Source organism: Enoplosus armatus, chromosome 22 (assembly GCF_043641665.1).
Source record: "Enoplosus armatus isolate fEnoArm2 chromosome 22, fEnoArm2.hap1, whole genome shotgun sequence".
NCBI lineage: Eukaryota > Metazoa > Chordata > Actinopteri > Centrarchiformes > Enoplosidae > Enoplosus > Enoplosus armatus.
The window spans coordinates 11,418,220-11,439,886 of NC_092201.1; the positions used below are offsets into that span (position 1 = coordinate 11,418,220).

General features: G+C 42.0%; 1 protein-coding gene across 1 annotated transcript; it reads left to right on the plus strand.

The window, feature by feature from the left end:
- LOC139304741 (DENN domain-containing protein 2A-like) lies at positions 1-9,547 on the plus strand. Its single transcript, XM_070928595.1, has 20 exons — positions 1-29; positions 1,095-1,166; positions 2,178-3,254; positions 3,488-3,579; positions 3,825-3,919; positions 4,007-4,207; positions 4,471-4,564; positions 4,680-4,730; positions 4,825-5,027; positions 5,940-6,049; positions 6,354-6,423; positions 6,906-6,983; positions 7,069-7,209; positions 7,448-7,596; positions 8,312-8,489; positions 8,572-8,613; positions 8,746-8,854; positions 8,978-9,247; positions 9,322-9,408; positions 9,516-9,547. Exons 1-20 carry the CDS (start codon positions 1-3, stop codon positions 9,545-9,547), a joined length of 3,180 nt encoding a protein of 1,059 aa, XP_070784696.1.
- The last annotated feature ends 12,120 nt before the right edge of the window (positions 9,548-21,667 follow it).

A 21,667-nucleotide genomic window follows, 5' to 3' on the forward strand; every position in this document is an offset into this window, starting at 1 on the left:
ATGAACACATGGAAACTGTACAGGAGGAGGTAAGTAACAGATTTAATTGTCTATATTTAATTTCCAAAATGTTACGCTTACAGGATTTCAACAGGCTGTGTTGTCTTTCCATTTCCATTGGCTTGTCTGTGCTTCAATACTCACTATTAGTGAATAATGCGATTTCATTATGAACTAAATGTCTGCTTAGTCACCTTAATAACTGTAAAAATAAATAGTCATCTGGGCATATGTATTTCCTAAAAGCAACCTCTTGACAATGAAAACTGCAACCATGTCTGCTTTTTGATTAATTGTAATTAAAGTAATAGATTAACAGCGCTGGATGGCTTGCTGTTTATCACACACAAACTATGTATCTGAATTCCTTGTTTCCCAGCTAATCAGCTGCAGCCTACATCTTTAAGGGCAGTATGCAGTCCCTCTGCTCATGCACACTGTCATTTGGACCACATATCAACTAAAACAAATGATGACAGCAGCCTCAGAGCTGGGAAATTACCAAGCGCTATCTTAGAGGCCACTGAACTTTGAAACATTGGCCTTAGATATGTGAAAGTATGAGAGTCGAGAAGAGGAGAGCAGAGCCTTTTTAGTCGCTGTGCAGGTCAAAGGTTGGTCTCCTGTGAGGAGAAAGCAGCAGAATAAGGAGCATACAACAATACACTAAAGGAAAGAAAAGGCAGAGAAGAGTGATTCAATCATGCAAGAGCTCCCTAATGACTGCTGAAATGTTGGTTTGTGTGATGAACTGCTCGAGGGAGTTGCACTAAGTCCCTGGCTGTCATGTTTTTCCTCGAGTCTTCCCAGCTGGCCCCCGAATACTGTAAATTACCAGCTGTGAATGAATGGTCACACTGCATAAAATGTCAATCTCAACAAGGATCTTGATCTCATTTTGAGACATAGTGTGAAAAAGATATCTTCAAGTGCAGCGAAATTCAGTCTCATTGAAAAAAAAGCCTGACACTAAACTGGACAGGATGGCAATAAAAATGTTAATTTCCAAACTCTGAATGCCACATTCAGCAAAGACGTGCTGAGAGGAATCAATCGATTGGCTAAAGATGCTTTCCTCTCTCTCTATGTCCCAGGTGTACAGCGATCATGGCAGCCGTTAAGAGAATGACAACTGGGCCGGACTGCATCTACTCCACTGTCAACAGGTTTGTATCAGAAACGGTTTATCAGTGAATATTTTCCATAAAGAAAATAAACATTTTCCTCACAGATTCCTCCTGAGCTTGAGAAATAAGTAACATGGTTTGGGTTGCTCTTTACTCATCGTATCCATTAAGGAAAAGTCAGAAAAGGTCTTCCGACTTAGGCCTTCCCATTTCCTCCCGTTTATTTATTAAAACATAACAGTTTGATGAAATGGGCCCCGGTCCAAGTATGTGTTTATTTAGCCAGGCCGATGAGAAGAAGATGCTCGGTCATAGGCTTGTCCTCTGGCATTTACTCTCAGGCCGTATTTTCCCACTGTCGCCAGAAAAAGACTGAGTGTCCCCTAACTGGCACTCACAGTGACCGTACCGGGAAGTTCAGGAAACTCTGGTAGCCTTTTGTTAGCATATTATAGCGTTTATCTAATTTAATTCAGGTAATCAGTGATACAAATATAATTTAGAAAGATTGTATTTTATTCATCGCTAAACTGTTTATCCATTACTTTTATCTAGCTAATGATTTCTAGGAAACATAACAATTTTAGCTGCGTAACCAGTACATTAGGTAACTATTTCAAACATTTATCCATTACTTTAAGGTTATGATTTCAGCGGCTATTCCTTTACTTTTAGCTAAATGTTTCAACTGCTCTGCTAGCTTGCTAACTAGGTTTCACGCACTCTCAATGGCAACAAGTGGTGTTTGGGTGCTAACTGACTCAGGTCGGGGGGAGATGTGTAGTACTGTAGCGGTATCTTACTGATTATTGTGACTATAGATTCACTAAAGATCAGCATCACACTTTGTAATCCTATTTGGCTGTTTATTTTCTAAAATATTTCCTCAAATTAGCAGAGTTACTGCGCAACCACTGTAAAACGTGGTCACACTCAAGTTCACATTTAAAATGTTCTGTTTTATTTTGGTCACGTTTATTAGTTAGACGTTTTATGTTCATTTGTAACTTTGTAAAATTCTGTAAAAGTGTTTTTTCTTTGTGTGTTTAGGCTGAAGAAGGGCTGTCTTGGTGAGATAAAAAACAAAGGAGTTGGGCAAAGAAGAGAGGGGGCACCAAAACTCCCCTTCACCCCATTAGAAAACCTGAGAAACCAGAGGGAAGAATCACCCATGATGGCTCACAGGAGGCCGACCTTTGACCCTCACAGCAATGACAACACTCTCTTGGTCGGCAACAAGCTCCCCAGATCCAATGGAGGCAACATCAAGGACAAGATTTCTTTGTGGGAGGGGAAGGAACCCACTCATTCACCCATTACCTCAGGTTCTTTGGGCCAGTGCGCCAGCATAAAAAGGACAGAATCCCTGACAAAAAGCAACAATAAAACCTCTGATGAGCAGAGTGCAGAGAGTTGCAGGAGAGTAGCCCATAAAGAAAAGGAAAATCTTGGGAAAGAGAATGTAGGAAATCTTGGGGATTCAAGGCCTTGTTCACCTGTGGAAACTGGGAAACAGCAAAGAGGGACGCTCAAGAGCAGCAAGTCCAGTGAGAACCAAAAAGGGGAGGACTGCAGCAGAGCTGTCCACAAGGAAAAGCAAAATCATGAGAAAGAGAATGTAGAAAAGCTTGCGGATTCAAGGCCTTGTTCATCTCCGGTGGCAGTGCAGCAGATGGAGACGTTGAGGAAAAGCAATGACAGGAGAACAGCCGAACAAAGCAGCCAGGAGAAGAGAGCTGTATTCACTCTTTTCAAAAAGCTGGAGGCGATGGGGGAGAGCCACGGGAAAACTCCTCCAGAGCTCGGAAACTACTTCAGCCCACCGATCAAGGACAAACAGGTAGAGGCGAAGAAGAAAGAATCTGAAGCGATGGGTCAAAGTAGTGCAGTGAAATCCTCTGGGGCCAGAGAGGGGAAGCAGCACCAGGAGAATGTGTACACAGAGCCAGGGGCGCTCCCCATCAACCCAGTCCCCAAACCCCGACGTACCTTCCAGCATCCAGCTACAACACCCAGGCAGGGAAGAGGGCAGAGGAACCTCCCCCCACTGCCCTCCATCTCTACGAAAACTTCCTCAAAACCTCCTTCTGGTGTCTATGGGAGACCCAGGAGTGAGAGAGCCAACAGGTATAGAGGGAGCAAAATTTGAATGTGTAGCTCATATATCTGAGCTAAACCAACATAAAATACAATATATAGTTTTGTGGCTTTAGTAACAGTTGGACCTGATGCCCCACTACCTGGATGAATGACAAAAACCTATAAAGATAATAACAGTTAAACATTAGACCATATTTAAAACATTAATTCATTTAGAAGCACATATATACTAATTTTCACTTTTCTGTTCACCGTGACAGGAAATCCTTTGAGTTTGAAGACCTAACAGAGTCAACAAGCCCGCTCTTTTCTCGCTCACTGTCTCAGGAACATCACTATGAAGACGTTCTAGGTCAGAAACTTCTGTTATCCATCACTGCTTTGATTGAAATTAACATTTCACATTTTGGCAAATACACTTATTCGTTTGGGGTCTCTTCTACCTACTACTGGCAGTTTTCAGCCTAAAACTGATCAGAATAGCCTTCAGAATCCCACATTGTTTGAACCTTGAGACTTTGTAATTTTCTATGTATGAAAACAGGAAAAATACTTATGTACATGTGTTGGATGTTGCCATCTTTGGTCTCCTTTCAGACTCATCCAAAGAGAACCCATATGAGGACATAGAGTTGGAGAGTCAATGCTCCCAGCAGTCTTTGCCCTCCTCTCCTGGCGCTGATACTACCAAGGTTCCTGCAGTACAAGCCAAGCATAACACTTTACAGCGACAACACGTCTTACATAAATGATCATGAAAATGATTTCTCTGTCTACAGGCCTCGAGGCCCGGCTTCTTCAGGCAGAATTCAGGCAGGAGCTTTAAGCTGCTGGACCTGCGGAGAACCAACCAGAGCACCAGCAGCAGGGGTGTTTCATCTCCACCCCAGCTCAGCCCTCCATCCACTCCTACTGGGCCTGAACACACTTCCTGGCTGTCTGGGGATCCCTACAGCCGCACCTGCCGCAGGATACCAACGGTGTGTGTTTGAGTGCATATTTTAGAGCTCTATATGTATTTTCTTACCCAGAATCCCTGAACTAGAGTAGAAGGTTTATCCTACAATCCTAATGCTTACCATTTTACTTTTTGACGTTTTATTTTAATTTAAAGTGTGGCTGCCAGGTTCCACTGTAGGAACCAAAACATTGTTAACTGGTGTTTTGTTCTCATCCTTGAATAAAGATAGAAGATCATGCTGTAGTATTTCTTTACACTGAGTCTGAGCTTTTTCCCCAACAGGTTGTACTAAGAATCAACAGCATCTTTGAGGCTCGGAACAGGAAGAAACATCTACGAAGGATCTATCATTACGCTGAGACAAGCTCGGGGAGAGGTAATGATGTTGAAATGATGGTCATCTAGAAGAAATGAAACCTTATTCTTTGTATTTTCTAATGCCTACAATGTAAATGTGGAGTTTTCTTAAGAGACATGCCCTTTGTTTGCAGTAACAGATGAGAACAGTGACTCTGAGAGTGAAGTTGAAGAGAGAGCAAAAGGTATATTACCTCTTTTTGTCTTTAAATGACATACAATACATCTTTTGACATCTCAATTCATAACCATACTGTACCGTACTTCCCTCTTGTCCAGCTCATCGTCAGCGTCTCGTGTCAGTCCAGTCCATACTGAGCCGGCCAAGCCAGACACAGGTCCACTTCAACGGTACCAACAGCTCTCTGGAGCAAGAGCTCCACCAGCGTCAGCTCTTTGAATATTTTCTAGTCGTGTCACTGCAGAAGTCGAAGGCTGGTGCCCACTATCTGCCGGAGGTCACGCAGCAGTTCCCCCCGAAGGTCAGGAGCCAAGGAGTTCTTGAATCTTTGCTTGCTTTTTGGGGTACTTTTGTTTTAAAGGGGCAATCCACCGATTTTACACATGAAGTTCAGTTAACTTGTCATGTGGAGGACTACTCAGCCTGTGGAAACAGTTGTATAACATCTTCTGTAGCTCCAGAGGGGAAAAACCCTGATGTCATCATCCGTTATAACTGGGGCTTGAGGCTTTAAATTTTTAACACAAAGTCTTTATTACAAACTGGGCATGTGGGATTTGGAAGAAGTGGGGATTTAGGAGGCAGGAAAGGACTAATGAAAGAAGCTATCCAATTGCATAATGGGAAACGTAGGATCTAGTCTTTTGTTTTTGGACTCATACAAGGGACTAAAAAGTCGAGATATCTCAGCCTCTGCTGCATCGATTTTTGACTAGTCTCTTCTTTTTAATCTGTTTTTTGAGAGTGTGCAAACTTTATGGAAGTGAAATACTAAATCCCTGAAGTACCCCTTTAATTTTTTGGGACCAAATACCTCAAAATATAAATCTACATCTTTTACCCCAGACAGAAAAAAGTCAACATTAAAAACAATTCAAAATATGTGGCTGACCCCAAGTTTGCCGGACAAGACTCTGTGAATGCAAAAAGACATTTCAAGAGAAGAGCTTTAATAATCTTATATTTATTAATAAGACCATGCAAACCTTCCCTTGTTATTATGAATTAATTTAAGCAGAGTAGGGGTTTCTTGCACAACTTCACCTACTTCCAAGGTGCATGGAGAATGGAAAAAGTCTGAAGAGGTCAAAACTCCAGCGACATTATAATATGGATAATATGCATGAAATTATACTGGAGATTAAATTAATGAAAATGCATGAACGTAGCAAAAATGGAGTCCCATTGTGTCACTGCTTTTGTGATGTTGCAGCTGGAACGGAGCTTCAAGTTCATGAGGGAGACAGAGGATCAGCTGAGGATCATTCCTCAGTTCTGCTTCCCCGATGCAAAAGACTGGGAGCCGGTGGAGAACTTCCCAAGGTGAGAGTGTAAAAATGCCACTGTTTATGAAATTCTACATAAACTAAAGTTAATTTAACGTTCAAAACTGTTTTAAATACCCTCCCCAGAGGGGATCTCTCCCTTAGTACCTCAATATAACAGACACTGACAATTCAACTCTTAGAAAACTTGCTGTTTAACCTATAATACACATGACTGATGGACTGATGATGTATGGATACATCTTGGAAGTCCATTTAGGCAGTGTATTTTTCACATGAACAATCAAAATAATGCTAATCACATGTTTATTTGTGTATTTGTTGTGGGTCATCCCTCATAGTGAGATGTTCTCCTTTGTTTTGACCGGAGAGGATGGGAGCAGGAGGTTTGGATACTGCCGGCGTTTACTGGTAAATAGAAACGAGTAGAATAAATAAGGGTGCTGCTACTGGACAGGAAGTGGCTAAATACCATGATGACGGCTGAGTAAATAAGCGTGCCAAAATAGTCGGCGTGCCTGTGGGAAAACGGTCCATCTCAGAGTCTGGGAGGAAGTGTGTGAGACTGGGAAAGTGTGTGTGTGTGTGTGTGTGTGCCTTTGCATATGTATTTCTACAGTATGTGTGTGTTTCAGTACTGTTGATGGATATATTTTCACTTTTCAAACTTTTATCTGACCAGAAGTATACTTAAAGAGTGAAGAATTATACGTCTCCTGTCATGTGAAAACCTTGCAACTGCAGTTTTGGGAGAGATTATATTGTCCAATAGGAAAAGAGGGAGGGTTTGGAGAATTCAGCAACATTTTTCTACTTATAAAGTACTTTCAAAACTCAGTTGTTGGTCCAAAAAATACACATCTAATAAACTGAATTTCACCTTTTCTTTTCAGCCCAGTGGAAAGGGCAAACGTTTACCAGAGGTCTACTGTATTGTTAGTCACCTCGGGTGTTTCAACCTGTTCTCCAAGGTAAACCACTCTCACTGGCCCCCTACAATAATATTATTGACATAAAAGTAATTATAAGCAAATTTATAAGGTGTGTGTACTGTAGGTGCTGGATGAGGTGGAGAGGCGTAGGGCTTTGTCTCCCGCCCTTGTGCAGCCTTTTATGAGAGCCATCATGGAGGCTCAGTTTCCAGCTCCAGGCAGAACCATCACCGTTAAGACGTTCCTCCCTGGCTCAGGCACTGAGGTGAGTGACACCGGAGGCTACAACTGAAACTGTAGGCTTCAGAAATATTGAAATGAATACCATAGAGTGAGCTCAAAGAAAAGCAAATAACCTGTTTTGATTGCTCATTAGAATTTCTTTATTAGAAAGTTAGCCTGCTATGGTTTCTACTGTGATCCATTTAATTTAAACCATAAACTACAACATGTACAGCGTTCTTTAACTTTGTAGATTCATCTTTTATCCATCGTATTCCCAGGTGATGGAGCTCTGTCGCCCCTCTGACTCACGCCTGGAGCACGTGGACTTTGAGTGTCTCTTCTCCTGTCTGAGTCTGCGGCTGCTCCTCCGGGTGTTTGGGTCCCTGCTGCTGGAGCGAAGGGTCATCTTCACTGCTGACAAACTCAGGTGGGTCCCTTCAGTGGAGCCATTTATCCTGTAGGCTTACGCAACATACTGAAATATGTATCTCCCCCTCTGTGTGACAGCTCATATGTGGCTCTAAAATTATGAGGCTGCACTGAACATCCTTCTTCCACTGTTTATGTAATTATATGTATATTAGGTGCAACCATCAGGGATGTTTTCATTATGAAGTTATAAGAAATGCGGGTGGTCCAGACCCACATTTTTAAATCAACTTAAGGCAGCCCCAGTTTGATTCAGGGAACATGCCAGAGAGATATTTTGAGGCCAGCCTGTTGAGTTGCTGTTGTGCTACGGCCAGTTTGTTTGTTCTGCAGGAGAAAGCCAGTGGGAGTCAGAAAGAGCAGTCACAGTAGTAGAGGACTGGAATGCAAAGTTGAGTGACGTAAATGAAAGTATGTAGCTTTGCTTCCCTCTCTGGGAAATGTTGTTACTTTAGAGAATACTCAGTGATTAGACTGTATTTTGGGCCACAGCACCCTCATGTGGTGAGAGTGAGTAAGTTACTCACTTTCTGCATCTTTCTCTGCTCTTCTCTGCCTCTCCTCTTTCGTATATAATTATTATATAAGCTTTAAACATGCAATTAAAAGCGTTCCCTTATGTGCTCATTATCATTTAATACTATCCAATCACTGTCTTTCAGAAACTCCTCATGTACCCCTTCCACTCATTTTCCCTGTGTCTCTCCTTGCAGTACTCTCTCCCAGTGCTGCCATGCTGTTGTGGCGCTGCTTTACCCCTTTGTATGGCAGCACACTTACATCCCCGTGCTGCCCTCGGCTATGCTTGACATCGTCTGCACTCCAACCCCATTCATCGTTGGCCTGCTGTCCAGTTCCCTGCCCCAGCTCACTGAGCTGCCCCTGGAGGAGGTCAGAGAAGCACTAATTCTGAGCAATTATGCAAAAAATGTTCATTTGTACATTTACAATAATTTTGTCTTTCTGTGCACAGGTTCTGGTTGTGGATCTTGGAAACAGTCGATTTCTCAGACAGGTAGGCCATGCATTGAATCATGTTTGTGTGGTTTTTATTATGGCTCTGCATGATCTGTATGGATGTGGAACAAATGATTTCATCCTTAACATACCTATGAATAAATTTTTTATCCTGTTCTGTCACATCCAGTTGGACGATGAGGACTCCATCCTGCCTTCTAAGCTCCAATCAACCCTGGAGAATGTTCTGGAGAGGAGAAGAGAGCTCGCTAATGAAAGAGGGGGAGACACACCCAGTGGTGAGACATAACAAGGACTGAAACCGAAAACTAGCCATTTAATTTTATAACTGAGCAAGTTCAGCAGCACCTTGTGGTTGTATTTTTGTATGTATGTTGCAATGTTTGTCCTATTCTCTTCAGACTTTGGCCATCTTAGCACCGTTGTGTCTGAGGCCTTTGTTCGCTTCTTTGTGGAGCTGGTGGGACACTATCCGCTCTTCATCACCAGCGAACGGGAAGACGGCTACTCCTCCTCTTCCTCCTCCCCAGTCCCCTGCTCCTTCCAGCGCGAGGGTTTTCGCAAAGCGATCCCGTCTAAGACTGTGCGTCGCTTCCTGGAGGTCTTCATGGAGACCCAGATGTTTGGCTGGTTCATCCAGGAGAGGGAGCTCCACAGGCAGGCTCTGAGAGGTAAAGAGCTGCAGCAAAAAGATTCAGCTGTCGGGAGGCGGTGCAGAGATTCATGATTCTTTCTCTCTCCTCAGGACTGTTTGAAGTGAGGGTGCAGGAGTATCTAGACTCCATCCACGAGAATGAACACCGGAGGGTTAACAGGTTTCTTAAAGGCTTGGGTAAGGTTGTTTCCGAGATAGTCTTAGCCAGAACAAGCTCTGTACAAACAATCTGCTGCAGGCTAATTCTCACATGAAATCACTCGTTTGTTTTTCTTTTGCTCCAGGAAACAAAATGAAATTTCTTTCCAAGAAATAATGCCACTACAATTGCACAAAAAGAGACAAAAACTTAAAAGAAGAAGCAATGAAACAAGGAAAGACTTCACGGACTGCAAAAGAAATGATCATATGAGTGCTTTTTCAGAGACGCTCGATCATGCCATCTTCATCTGTGTCGATGAGTGAGACTAAAGGTTTTGCTCAAGGACTCATGATGGACATCGGATGGCTGTGGTGAATCTCAAATTGTTCCCCACGATGGAAAATCCTGCTGTATTTCACATAAATAAAGAAACTGGGGACTATAGACTAAAATATTTAAGAGGTTCCTGTCTGCACTCTTTGTATAGAATGAGAACGCTGGTATAAAGGGAACAAGGGGTTACTAAATGGTTTGATGAGTATGAAAGTTAGGTGAATTATATGTTTTGGTGGTCCCCCTTTGTAAATTGACTTGAAAGTTCACATCATAGTATTTTCTGAATCCACTAGGGGGCAGTAGTATATTTTCTCTGATTAGATGATCTTCACACAGACAGGGACCGACGAGAAAATGTCACAGACCTTCCTTCCTGCTTCAATGTTCTTTTAGTGCTTGACTCTTTGACAAGTAAATAAATATTCCCTGTTCGCTGTTTTGAAGCGGTGGGTTATTATCTTGATGTTGTCTTTTTTTTTGGTCTGTTTTTTTCCCCCATTGAAACAAATGCTCAGGTCTCATAAAAAAGACATCACACGTTTAGAGTTCGGATGTCTTTTTCGTAAACTTCGTAAATCTCTTTCTCCACCATCCTCCATTTTGCAGATTACGAATGATTAGATTACTTTATGGTAAAAAACACAATGTGTCCAATGAAGCTGTGCAGATTTTACAAAATGAGTTTTGTTGCACGCTGGAAAATCCTGAGAAGAAAATCAAAACCAAGGGAATTGTGTTCACTCAGCATTTGTGTGCCAGTTTTACACAGTGAGTAATCCACATACCACCCATTTGCTAACCATTCACTGCTGTGTTTGTGTGTTCGAAAGTTATTTGGCCTTTTTACTACAAAGAGCCCAGAGTTGGTGGCAGCTTTACTATTTTAGTCTCTGAGTCATGGAAACAAAGCAGATATTTAGCCCACGAAGAGGAAAGCACATCTTTGTCAGCATGAAAACATAACACAGGTGCAGAGCAGAGCATAGTAGTGTATTGTCTGAGGACTAGTGTGCTCAGTTCGTGCCTGCTGAGTAAGCCAGGGCCCCGGGGCGTCGCACAGCACCTAACCCGTCACCTTGTCGGTGTCAGTTCACACACACACACCTGCTGACACAGATGTTGATGCATATACACAGATGCACAGAGTACAAAACATACTGTATATAAAACAGATACTGGCTTATACACACACACACACACATACATACGATGATTCCCACTTCTGCAGTTGCCACAGGGCGTATATGGAAAGATTGTGGAGTAGTTTAACTAATGTGAAAAATCATTTGATTCAAAAGATATATCTAAGCTGCATATTGTCAGCTGTAACACTTGAACGCTACATGTTGCAACTGAGAGAGCGGGAAAGCTAGTTAGCAGGAGAGCAGGGGATTTTAAACAGTTAGCCAGAAGTAATGAATACATTCAAATAGTAACCTTTGTAAATTATTAATAGTTAGCTAACAGTAATGGATAAATGGGTTTTAACCAAAAATAGATAGCTATAGCTAATGGATAAACAGTTAAATTAAATTAAGTTAAAGTTAAGTTAATTTATTTTAGTTAAATTAAATTAGATAGTTAAATTTAAATGGTCTAAATGGTTAAACAGATAGCTAAATGTAATTTAAAAAAAATAGCTATAACTAATGCATAAGTGGTTATAATAGCTAAAAGTGGATAACAGTTAAAATACACATAGTTGAGCTCATCTGACAGTGCTGTGGGGTTACATTGAGCCAAAAATGTTTGGGAACCACGTCTAAAACACACATGTTCAGTGAAGCTGTCACAGAGTAACAAATGTGAAAACCATACCGCAGCTTCCTATCTGGCTCCCAAGGTGGGAAAGTTGCGGTGCTGTGGGACAGGAGGCGTCTCAGGAAGATGAATGGATGTGGTGAGAGAAGAGCATTGACTGGCTACCAAAATGTTTGCTCGCTCACTCAGGTTCGTGGAGTGTGTTTGTGTATGTGTGCAGATGGGGGAAGACCAAACCCACATTGTCACATATTGTTTCCTGCTAAACACCTGGCTGCAGCTCAAGACAACTGGCTCGTTAGTGCGGAGGTAATTATGGTTTCGATTAATTCCAGTCAGCAGGGGTTGACCCCCAGAGCCTTACATCCTGCGCTGGTGTGTGGTGCAAACCTCCCCGTGAAATATCTCTCACCACTGCAAACACAAACGTCATGTGTTTTCAGTCAGGGAGAGAAAGCACTCTTATCTGCCACTTAGAAACAACAATAGCTTGTTGAAACTCTAATCTTCCCTGCAAAGTGCCTTTCAGAGGTCCCTATTACCTGACTGGATTCCACCTTTAAGAGACGCTACACAGTGATACCACTTCATGCTGGTAATTGAAAACATCTACCTGCAAGTGAGAACCTGCTGCAAGACTCAGCGGTGCAACATGCCGTTATGCCTATTATTCTCAGCAGAAATAAAATCATACAAACATCACGGCCCATTAAAACCAACCACCAATTCAATTATAAAGTCTCCAGAGATTTATTGACCTCATTTCAAGGCTTGCAAACTTGCATTTAAAATCTCTCTGGAGGTAGCCTCTGCTAATTATATGATTTATGGTGTAATTTATGGAAGCAGGGAGGTGCGGCAACTGAGCAGCACTTGCCATCAATCAAAATGAAAAGTGTAATGTCATTTTCCGTCATTCTGTCTTATATATTCTTTTATACCTCCTCTCCCACAACCCTCAATCAAAAAGGCTGTTTTGGCAAGGTTGAATTTGCTAAGAAGCTTGGGGTCATGGTGGTTTCAACTCCCAGGTGCCATATGCAATTTTGTACAAATTATACTAGTATGCTTTGGGTATTTCTGTCATCACAACACAAATATGGTACCTACAGGTTCCCATAGAGTACTTTCGTGCCTGGTTGGAAACTTGGGAACTCTAGAGGCGATGATTGAGTCCACTGCTCCTATAAATACCATCTCAAACTGATTTTAATTTGCCTGTGTGAGAGCAGAAGTGTGGGAATAACAAAAGAGGAAAAAAATAGGAAAGTAAAAAGGGCGGGAAACAGACAGGAAGCGTGCAGTAAAAGAGCAGGAGTTTGATGTATGAGAAACTGTGCACACGCTAAAATGCATGTACAGTACTTGCAAAGAAAGGCTCCCAAACAGGCACCCGTCAGCTTGTTTTTCGGAGCTGCAGGTGCAGTGTCCAGCTGCAACCCTGCCATGCATGCCAGGGGCCTGAATCATTTCCCCCTTTCAGAGGAGGAGCCATCAAAGCATATGGAGAACATAACAGCAGGAGGAGGTGGGAGAGGAGACCGGTGGAGAGGGGCAGGAGAGGTGAATTTGACAGGGGAAGAAGTGAAGTGGTACAGAGTATAGAGGAGAGAAAAAAAGGATTAGTAGTGGAGGATTTTCATTTCCCTGCCGCTAAGCCATGTTACAGCAAAGCCTTAAAACTGTGGACACACACCAGAAGCTAGCAAACAGGGTGGAGGAAGTGGAGGGAAGAAGAAGGAGGGAGGGAGAGCAGTGCAGGGAGCTGGACATGCAAAGGTAGTCTGAGGAGAGCAAAACCATTGAGGGTTGTGAGTTTGACCCTTTTTTCGTGGCCCTTTAATCTAAAATTAAAGCTGTGAGAGAGGCTCAGAACAGAGTATAAAAAGAGAGAGAGAGAGAGAGAGAGAGAGTGGGGGGGGGGAGCTCAGGCCACACACATAGATTTCCAAGCTAGAGGGTGTGTCAGTCAGGCCTGTCTGCATGTGGTCTGCTGTATGCGTCCAAGTTTATCCACACCACTATTACACCGCCATTAGTCATGGCATCTGATGACAAGGGGTTAAAATCCCTCTCTCCGTCTTTGTCTCGCACTCACTCATTCAGCTCAAAGGGCCTTTTAAAGGGTCACACCCCTGATTTTTTACATTTTCCTATCTCACCTTACATCATCTGACTTTGTGTCTGTGTTTAGCATGGAGAGGAGTCTGTCTGGAATCTGAGGAGTGGACACACACACAGTCAGACACACACATTCGTGCACACGTAAACGGGTCGCAGGGGATTCTTTGTCAGAGTAGTTCCAGGGTGGTCTGGTCTGTGAGTGTCAGTGCGTAGACTAATCTCTCTTCATGCGGTCTGTATGTGTGGACTTGAGTAACTTTGTGTGTGTCCTGGAACTCTAATTTGTCATCCTTTTGTGCACAATTTAGGAAGCAAGCTGATTCAAAAGTTTATCTTGAAGATTTAACCAGAAAATGTGCAGCTCTAGAAAGTGGTCGCATCGTGAAACAAGACAAAGGCTGTGTCCGAAATCACGCCCTATTTACTATTTGGTGCTCTATATGAACACTCTGCCATTTTATTTGAGTGTCTGAATTCTCTGTCCTTCAATGTGGCCCAGGACACATTCCTGTACACGCTGCTAAAAGAATGTGACCATAGGCGGGCCAAACAACCACCGAATGTGGTCTAAGCGACCAGATCTCAATGTGTCCTCAGTGCGTCTTGGGTGCATTTACACCTGTACTTAGAGCTGTCCACTGGCTGTTCACCAGTAGTAAACAGGGCCTGTGAGGCTGCACTACTTTCAGCAACAGGCTAACATGCTCACAATGACAATGCTAACTTGATGATGTTTAGCAGATATAATGTTCACCATCTTAATTTAGCGTGCTTACATTTGCTAACACTAGCACTAAACACAAAGTACAGCAGAGACTGATGGGGTTGTCATTAGCTTTCAGGTATTTGGTCATGAACCAAAGTAATATACAAATTAAAATTTTGACCTGATGATGGCAGTAGATGAAAGCTTAATGTAATGAATGTGTGAACCAAATTTCATGGTAATCCATCCAATAGTTCACCATGAACTGTGAACTTCATGGTGGCATTAGAGGAAAAGTCAGTGACACCAAAGTTGGTAGGTTTCATCCTCTGGGGACCATGAATGTCTGCACACAATTTCATAACACTTTATCCAGAAGTTGTTGTTGATATTTTGTTCTGGACCAAAGTGATGGACCAACAGACAGACATAGTCATCCTCAGAGCCACACTGCTAGCATGGCTAAAAAGACATATGACGTGTATGTTTGCACAAGCATGAATCTTTGTGTGTCCAAATACATAAAAGCATGTTTCATAAGCCTGTGTGTGCACATGTGTCTTTTTGTGCACTCTCCTTCACCTTTCACCTTTCCTCTGGCTTGCCAACATGAACAATGTGACTCCACAACAATCATAATATCTTTTCCTGTAAAGTCTACCATCTGCTAAAATGATATTGTAGATGAAATGTGATCCACTCATACCTGCCATGGCGCTCACTCCGGCACACTTGTAGTTTTACAGTGGTCAGTATGACATAAAACAGCTTGACTGACAATTACTGCTCACTATAAAGAGGGGGGATATACAGTACCACGTGGCTTTCACATTAACATCAGGCTTATGTTTGAGTGTGTGATTGTTTTACGTGTTTTTTTGTGTGTATGCATAAGAAAGGATTGTTTTGGCACTTGTGGTAATATGTTGACTATAATTTATAATTTGGGATGATGTCAACTGCAGAAATTGAGGGCGTTTTTTAAAATGAGACTAATGTGCAGGCATGCAGAGCAGAGTGTGTTGAGAGAGTGGTGCTATTTGCAGAGAGAGAAAATTGCCTGACAACTGTACGCGCTGCCTGTGAGTAATGTTGTCATGAGGAAGTACGCCCATACAAATAGGCTCTGTCTTTAAGCTGTCGCTCAGCCATTCATCACCCTGTGTATTTATTCCCAGGGATTAGAAATGTTTATCTCTTGGTGGCCGTGTTTATTTTGCTCTCGAGCTGTCACAAGAGTGCTTTTAGCCGGTGTCTCTGTGTGCGTCCAGGATGATCTACACCTCCACTCAGGTGTAGGATTTTCATTATTTGCCTATGTTTCTTCTCTGTATGCTTTAAATCTTTTTCTTTCTCTGATTTTGGATGATAATGACCTGGAATAAGGCCACTATTCAACAGTATTTGACATGTATTTCTTGCAATTAATAGCTCCTGTACATTTTGTTCAAGCAACCTTGAAACTTTCCACAGGTTTCTCGTACATCCTGCCAAGATACTATCAAGTCTCAGAAGATATGCAGTATATTGCTTTGCTCCAAATGTTGTATCTTTACTGTAATACTTTGGCTCCTGCTGCTCTCCACTTAAGATGACAGTAATAGAAAACATGCTATGATGAAAAAAACCCCATGGTTTTGCTATATTTTGGTCTTCTTCATTTTCCACTTCAACCAGGCTTCACAGTGATTTGTGCGCCTGTAGGTTTTTAACTGGCATAAGTCTGGAAAGTTCTGGAAAAGGTTATAGGGAACTTTTTCCACCAGTGAAAATAGTGGATGGTGTTGAATCAGTTATTGTAGGTCAAAGACAAGGTTTTTACTAACCCACCATGATGTGATTCAGACTGATGCTTTAAATACTGAAAATCCATTATTGTAAAAATGAATGACTGAAATATATGCGACATGTATTCACTTTAGATGATTTGACAAGTACAGAATGAGCGGGCGAGGAACAGTAAAAGTTTGGCAAGGAGCTCCCAAGCACATGGCAAATACATTGGAGTGTACAGTAATAAAGAGGAGGTGTGTGTGTGTGAGAGAGAGTGTGTATTCTTGCCTCTTTAGAGTGCAGTTTTGATAAAATTCCAGGTCTCATCTACTGCTGAGCTGCTAAAACAGATGATTTGGACATTCACACATAGAAATGTACTACTAATCACACAAACACACTCACTATACACATATATGTGCATGAGTGTAATTTTTTATATCTCTATAAAACAGTTTAAAAACAATGTGGAACCTGTTGATCTGTTTGTTGGGTTAGAGATTAGCCTATTTGGCCAAAATGTGATGTGGTCCTACTTATACGTTGGGTGTCTGCATGGGGGAACATGTTCACAAGTTAGTCGACACGTCCCTCATGGCCTTGACAAATAATTTAAAATGTAAAATTTTATATGAATAATTAATTCAAAAGGACCTTCATGGCCACGCAGATGCGGACACTATAGATCACATAAAAACGCACATAGTGCCTTTCACCACATTTTTCTGTATTTCAAAAAAACCCGATAGTTCATATCATATGTGTTTAACAGGCAGTACCTCAGCAGCCCCGACAAAACTCACATGTAGCAGTAACACTTTGACAGCCTCTGGGTGCCTGGACAAATCCCACTGTGGACAATTAATTTGGTTTCATTCCTGCTGTAAAACATCTTTGGAACACCATATTATTCTCTGAAAATGTTGACTGTCCATTTCTTACATAGAATATGCATCTGAAAGTGTGTTTTTATGCAATCCAGCTACTTATACTGAGCCAGACCTCAGAGATGATTGAAAACAAATGAAGGGTTCACTGCCAATCCAGTTTGAAAGTTTATCACCAAGTATTCTTCAATTAAAGACATTTTTCTTGTAAACATATGTAGCAGTTTGTTAAGTTGTTTATGTAAACCATTGACTCAAATCACATAAAGCAGCATGGAAAAAAACGTCAGGATTTATTTTTGTGCTCCGACTCTATAGCGATCGTCACATGTTTCAGTTGCTCATTTTTGGCATGGAACTCTTCGAATGAAGATGCCTCCATTTTTGGCTGATGACATCATGGCTGACATACTGTACTGAATGCACAGGTCACATGAGGTAGCTTGACCTTGTTTTGATAAATGTGGGAAAAGGGGAAGTGGCTGGGCTGTGTGTTATCTTATCTGTGTTGCGTCCAAGCCACTGACTGTGCCGTGTCCTGGGAGTGACAAGCACAGTTGTGTGTGTGGTAGCTGGCAGCCGCCTCAGGCTTGTCTCTCCATACAACAGACTGAGTCTAAGAGACAGTGCAGAAGTTTTTAGCTAATTCTCCCCAGGATGTTCCACTGTACTGTGTGTTGATATGTACAAAACTGTCCGGAGAGAGAAAAAACTGTTGTAAAGGAAAGTACAGTGTAATTGCACTTAGCTCTTAAGCTCGTATTTGGCTGAAGAGCAAACCAAAGACATTTAATGAGTACAGGCCAGAGACATTTAATGAAATCCTCTAAATGACATATGGGTCAATTTGGCTGCAATAACCCTTGAACATTTTGTTCCAAAATGAGATATCCATTATTGGAAAAAGGTGAAACTTCGTCTTGCCAAACGGCGCACAATGAAATAGTGAAAAAACTCCCATTGACAAAACACTTTTGCATGTTGGATTCTCTTTATCTTAGAAAGAGCGATTAATGACCTTCCCCAAAAGTCTTTTTCCCATCTAAAATAAACGTATTGCCTCTTGGACGTGGACTCTCCATTTTTTGCTGCTGCAAAGGCAACCATTCCCACCCTGGCCAAACCTTTTCAACTTTGGACTGAGCAAGCTGATTGATTGACTTATGGACTCTGGCCAGTGTGTCCTCATTTGAACCGTCTGAATCAGAAAGGCCTCCGCTGTGGTGGGAGATAAACTCAGCTCTCTCCAAAACCGCAGCAGGTGGCTTGTGTTTAGGTCGTACACTAGCTTAGTATCAAGTTACCTCCTTATACACATGTTATCAATTAGTATAGATCCTCAGAGTGGTGGAGCCGATTGCTCATAGTTTTCTGTCTTCTCTCTTCCAAACCCAAAGATATGAAGAGAGAGGAGTAAACAACAGAACCTGGCCCAACCAAATGCAGTTTACATTTCAGCACCTTTTATAATCAATTAGGTGTCGACATTTCAGATAGACCTGGGAGTGGGTTGTGTAGTTGTTGAAGCTTCATTGGTTTCATCAAAAATGTCATAGCGACCATGACTGGCGCCATCATAGAAGTCCATTACTGATGAATTGACTATGCATGAATGTTTACATGCATAACATCCAGGGAAGAAAAATTGATATGGGAGAGCTGTAGCAAATAATGCAAGGACACAGGTGTAGCACCCTAGTGCCGGCAGATGAATTCCTGAGAAGTGAGGCAGGCGTCTGAAGACCCTGGATTCTGACTGGACCCTTCAGAGAGGAAAAAAGTTGTGATCCTGAAAATTGTCCATCACTTAGTCTCATTCAGAAATATGTCTGGGTCTGGTCCTATGTGAAACACTTGTACAAACACACACTCTGTCCTTTTATACATCTTGGCTGTCGGTGGCTCAGAGAGCTGCCTCCGGGGAAGGGTCTCCTTCCAGTCAGTTTCCAGTTTTCTCAGAAGGAACCAAAATACATCCTGACCTGGCTATGGAGACCGTGACATTTTAAGGTGCATAAGCAAGACAGACAGATCCACAGACAGAACAAATTTGAATTAATTACGGAAATGTGTAACTGAATTGACCTTAGCTTCAGCATCTATACTTCGTCTTGATTGCAATAAGAGCATCAATACGTGCCTTGGCCCTTAATGAGAGGGCTGGATATTCATTGTGTCTGAATTGAGAAATTAAATAGAGAATGTTGTTTCAGCTGTTAAACCAAAGTCCAACAACTCCTGCTTCATATCATTGAGATCTTCTTGCATTGTGTGTGGCATTACCTTAAAGGAGGTCCTGGTCTACTTTGATGTGACCAGGAATGAAAACTACTCTTCCGGGTTCTCGCACTCTTTCAGTCACTGTTCTTCAAGTAAACAACTGTTCCAGATCTTCCAGTTACTGTTCTTCCAGGAACAAGAGGCCCATAATAATCAAATGTTCAACTGCAGCATTATGTGTCGTGTGTGCGGAAGATTCTTAAAGTTCGGGAAAGAGATTTTCCTTCGCTCTTCTAAGATTTCATGACCTTGTCAGACATGTCAAAAGTGATCCAAGGGAGACCCTGTAAGCAAGAGAACATGTCCATCAGGTAGGCTCATTTTGCCTGACATACTAGATCCTCAAATTTAACCAGCCGGTATGTAGCAATAGTTGGACACGTCCACTTCCAAATCCTTGCAAAGCAAACTGAAGAGATGGGAATTTACTGGTCAAGTCTCAACAAAACAACGAACTTAAACAGCAGAGTTCAACACAGCTTTGGCATTTTCTTCACTGCTGAAGATGCTGCAATGTGTCTACATCATACGTGAGGCAACCTTTAATCCACATCCTGTAATACTTTGCCAGCTTGTCATAGCTTTGGCACCATTTGTATGGCGCATATTCTGGCACATTTTTTGCTCTTATGCCCAAACTCGTACACAGTAAAGACAAGCCAATTGGTGAAGTTGGCAACATCTGTGCTCTCATCTAACTGTAGTGGAAAGCACCCGCTCATTTCAACGAACTCTAGCTGCCATGTCAATATTCCTGCCACAATAATAAAATTTACATATACTGCTGTACAACCTTGGTGCACTTCACATACCACCTGTGGTACTGTATGTGTATAACAGTTGGAGAACTGCTGCAGAAGATAAATGAAGCAATTGAACACTGTAGCCTCTCATTTTTTGGAACAAATTTGCTGATAAATGCTGGATTGTCCAAACCTAAGACAGGCCTAAATGACGGTCACACTAATAGTGTTTTATTACCATTAAATTCAGATGTTCGGTTATGGGAGCATTTGGGGTAACAGGTACTGTAGGGCCTGTAGCCTCGTCAGGAACTCTCTAAATCCCTCAGCTCTCGGCCCTGGTCCTGATACAGCTCATTAAACTGTGATTATACTGCTCCCAAGGGTTTGGGCCCAGGACCAGCTCATTATAAAGGCAACAGAAAACAGAGCTCGCAGAACGGATCGTAATAATGCAGTGTGCCTCCAATCACTATCATCTGCTATGCAAGTTTGTCTAAACACAAAGAACTTCAGATTGAATTTTAAGAAATGTCTTATGTAGTGTGTAAATAAACATTTGACAGGAAACCAAAGCTTTACCTAAGAAAAGTAACCTGTACTTGAATGTGTCATAAGGTGCTACAGGCTATTACCAGAATTAGCGGTTGGCTGATCCCACATTCCCTCTCAACCACTCTGCTTCCCGAGCTAATGGCATGCTCCACCTCTCACCTTTCGCCGGCAGTTATAGGGGGTCTGGTAGGACCTGCAGCACATGTGAGGCAGGAGTCTGGTCAAATTAACCTGACCTGATCAAGAACAGATTTTAAACGCAGGTGTTTGAGAGGAAATGCCAGGGAGGTCCAATTCTCACATGAGCCTTTTAATCAGGATGCTTTGCCACTTCTTGGCAAAAATTACACTCCAGGTGCTCAAGATTATTAAGGTAACTTCATAAAAAGCTGAACAGGTATTAATTTGTACTGGCCAATGTTCTGCTTAAGTTGAGACATCTAAGCCATGTTAATTTTACATAAACACATCACATTTGAATTGGGGTTGTTGTAATAGCTAGTGTAGATTTATGTCACTCAAACACATGGTTACTCAGGCTCCATTTCACTACTCTAAGAGTCGCACTGAAACCACTTCACTGCCATTAATCATCATCATTTCAACAATCTCCCTCTCTGTCTGTACCTCTGTTCACCTACTTCTGCTTGGTATTTCAAGCAGGCAAAGATTAGAAGTGGTGTCAAGTATCCAGCTCCATGTCTGGCACTGTAACTTTCCTCCTGTGTTTTGACAGTCATTAATGAGAGCAGATAATGCGGCGACTGAGAGTGTTAAAGCCTCTAATGGAGAGCACATCCAAATGTATGCCAAAACAAGCATTCTTTGTGAAGAGAGGACAGGATGTTACTGTAATACCTTTGACTGCTGCCAGACTGTGGGGTTTGGCCTCGATGATAGCTTAGTACAGTGGATGCCAGGCTGAATACCAAGACAGTGAATTTACAGTCCATGCAGACTGAGGAAACAATGGCTTTAACAGATACCAATAAAACCGTGAAAAGCCCTCTTTTCAATGGAGATAGACTGCACTATATTATACTTTTAATCAAACCTTCAGTAGCTGGGGAACAGTAATTTTTGTCTTTTCTTGGCATATTTTGTAAACATGCATGTATGTATGAAAAAT